The 589-nt window shown below is 34.8% G+C and overlaps 1 protein-coding gene across 1 annotated transcript in view; it reads left to right on the top strand.

Annotated features, from left to right (window-relative positions):
* The window catches only part of LOC106877287 (scavenger receptor cysteine-rich type 1 protein M130), a 20,218-nt gene extending 19,839 nt beyond the window's left edge, over positions 1-379 (top strand). The window contains exon 10 of the mRNA XM_052969117.1: positions 187-379. Coding sequence (XP_052825077.1) covers positions 187-364 — 178 coding nt within the window. The 3' untranslated portion in view covers positions 365-379. The remainder of the gene's footprint in view (positions 1-186) is intronic.
* The last annotated feature ends 210 nt before the right edge of the window (positions 380-589 follow it).

Raw genomic sequence — 589 nt, 5'->3', positions numbered from 1 at the left:
GAGAGAGCGAAAGATTAACAGATTTTTCTATCATATTGACCGTAAAGTCCTTCAGTTTGAATCGTGTTTCCATGGCTATATCTTCCTTCTTTTGAAATAACAGCAAAGACAGCGATGTTTTAATGAGTGAAGTGGGTGTTTGTCCCATCGATATGTTCTCATCGTTCTATGTTTCGTGCTTTACAGGACTGGTAGAGGCTTGCTAGGGAAGCACACAGTGGACGGTACAGGGAAAATGTGGTTAGATGACGTTAAATGTACAGGAAATGAGAAGAGTTTGGATGACTGCACACACAAGCCCTGGGGTGACTCAGATTGTTCACACAGTGAAGATGCTGGAGTAGAATGTTTTAATCGTAAGTAAAATTTTACTCATCAACACAACTTACCTTGCATATTTTTCCGTTTTCCACATACGTTTAGATACTATTTTGTTTAGTTATCTCACATTCCCAGCCTTATTTTATCAGTTATGTATGTATATTAGCATACACACATATATATAAATATATATATACGTATGTCCATATGTGTGTGCTACATATGTTTATCTATAAGTGTATATATATATATATATATATATATATAT

This window comes from Octopus bimaculoides, chromosome 7 (genome assembly GCF_001194135.2).
Source record: "Octopus bimaculoides isolate UCB-OBI-ISO-001 chromosome 7, ASM119413v2, whole genome shotgun sequence".
Lineage (NCBI taxonomy): Eukaryota > Metazoa > Mollusca > Cephalopoda > Octopoda > Octopodidae > Octopus > Octopus bimaculoides.
Note: the sequence above shows the minus strand (reverse complement) of the source record. Positions and strands in the feature narration are given on the sequence as shown.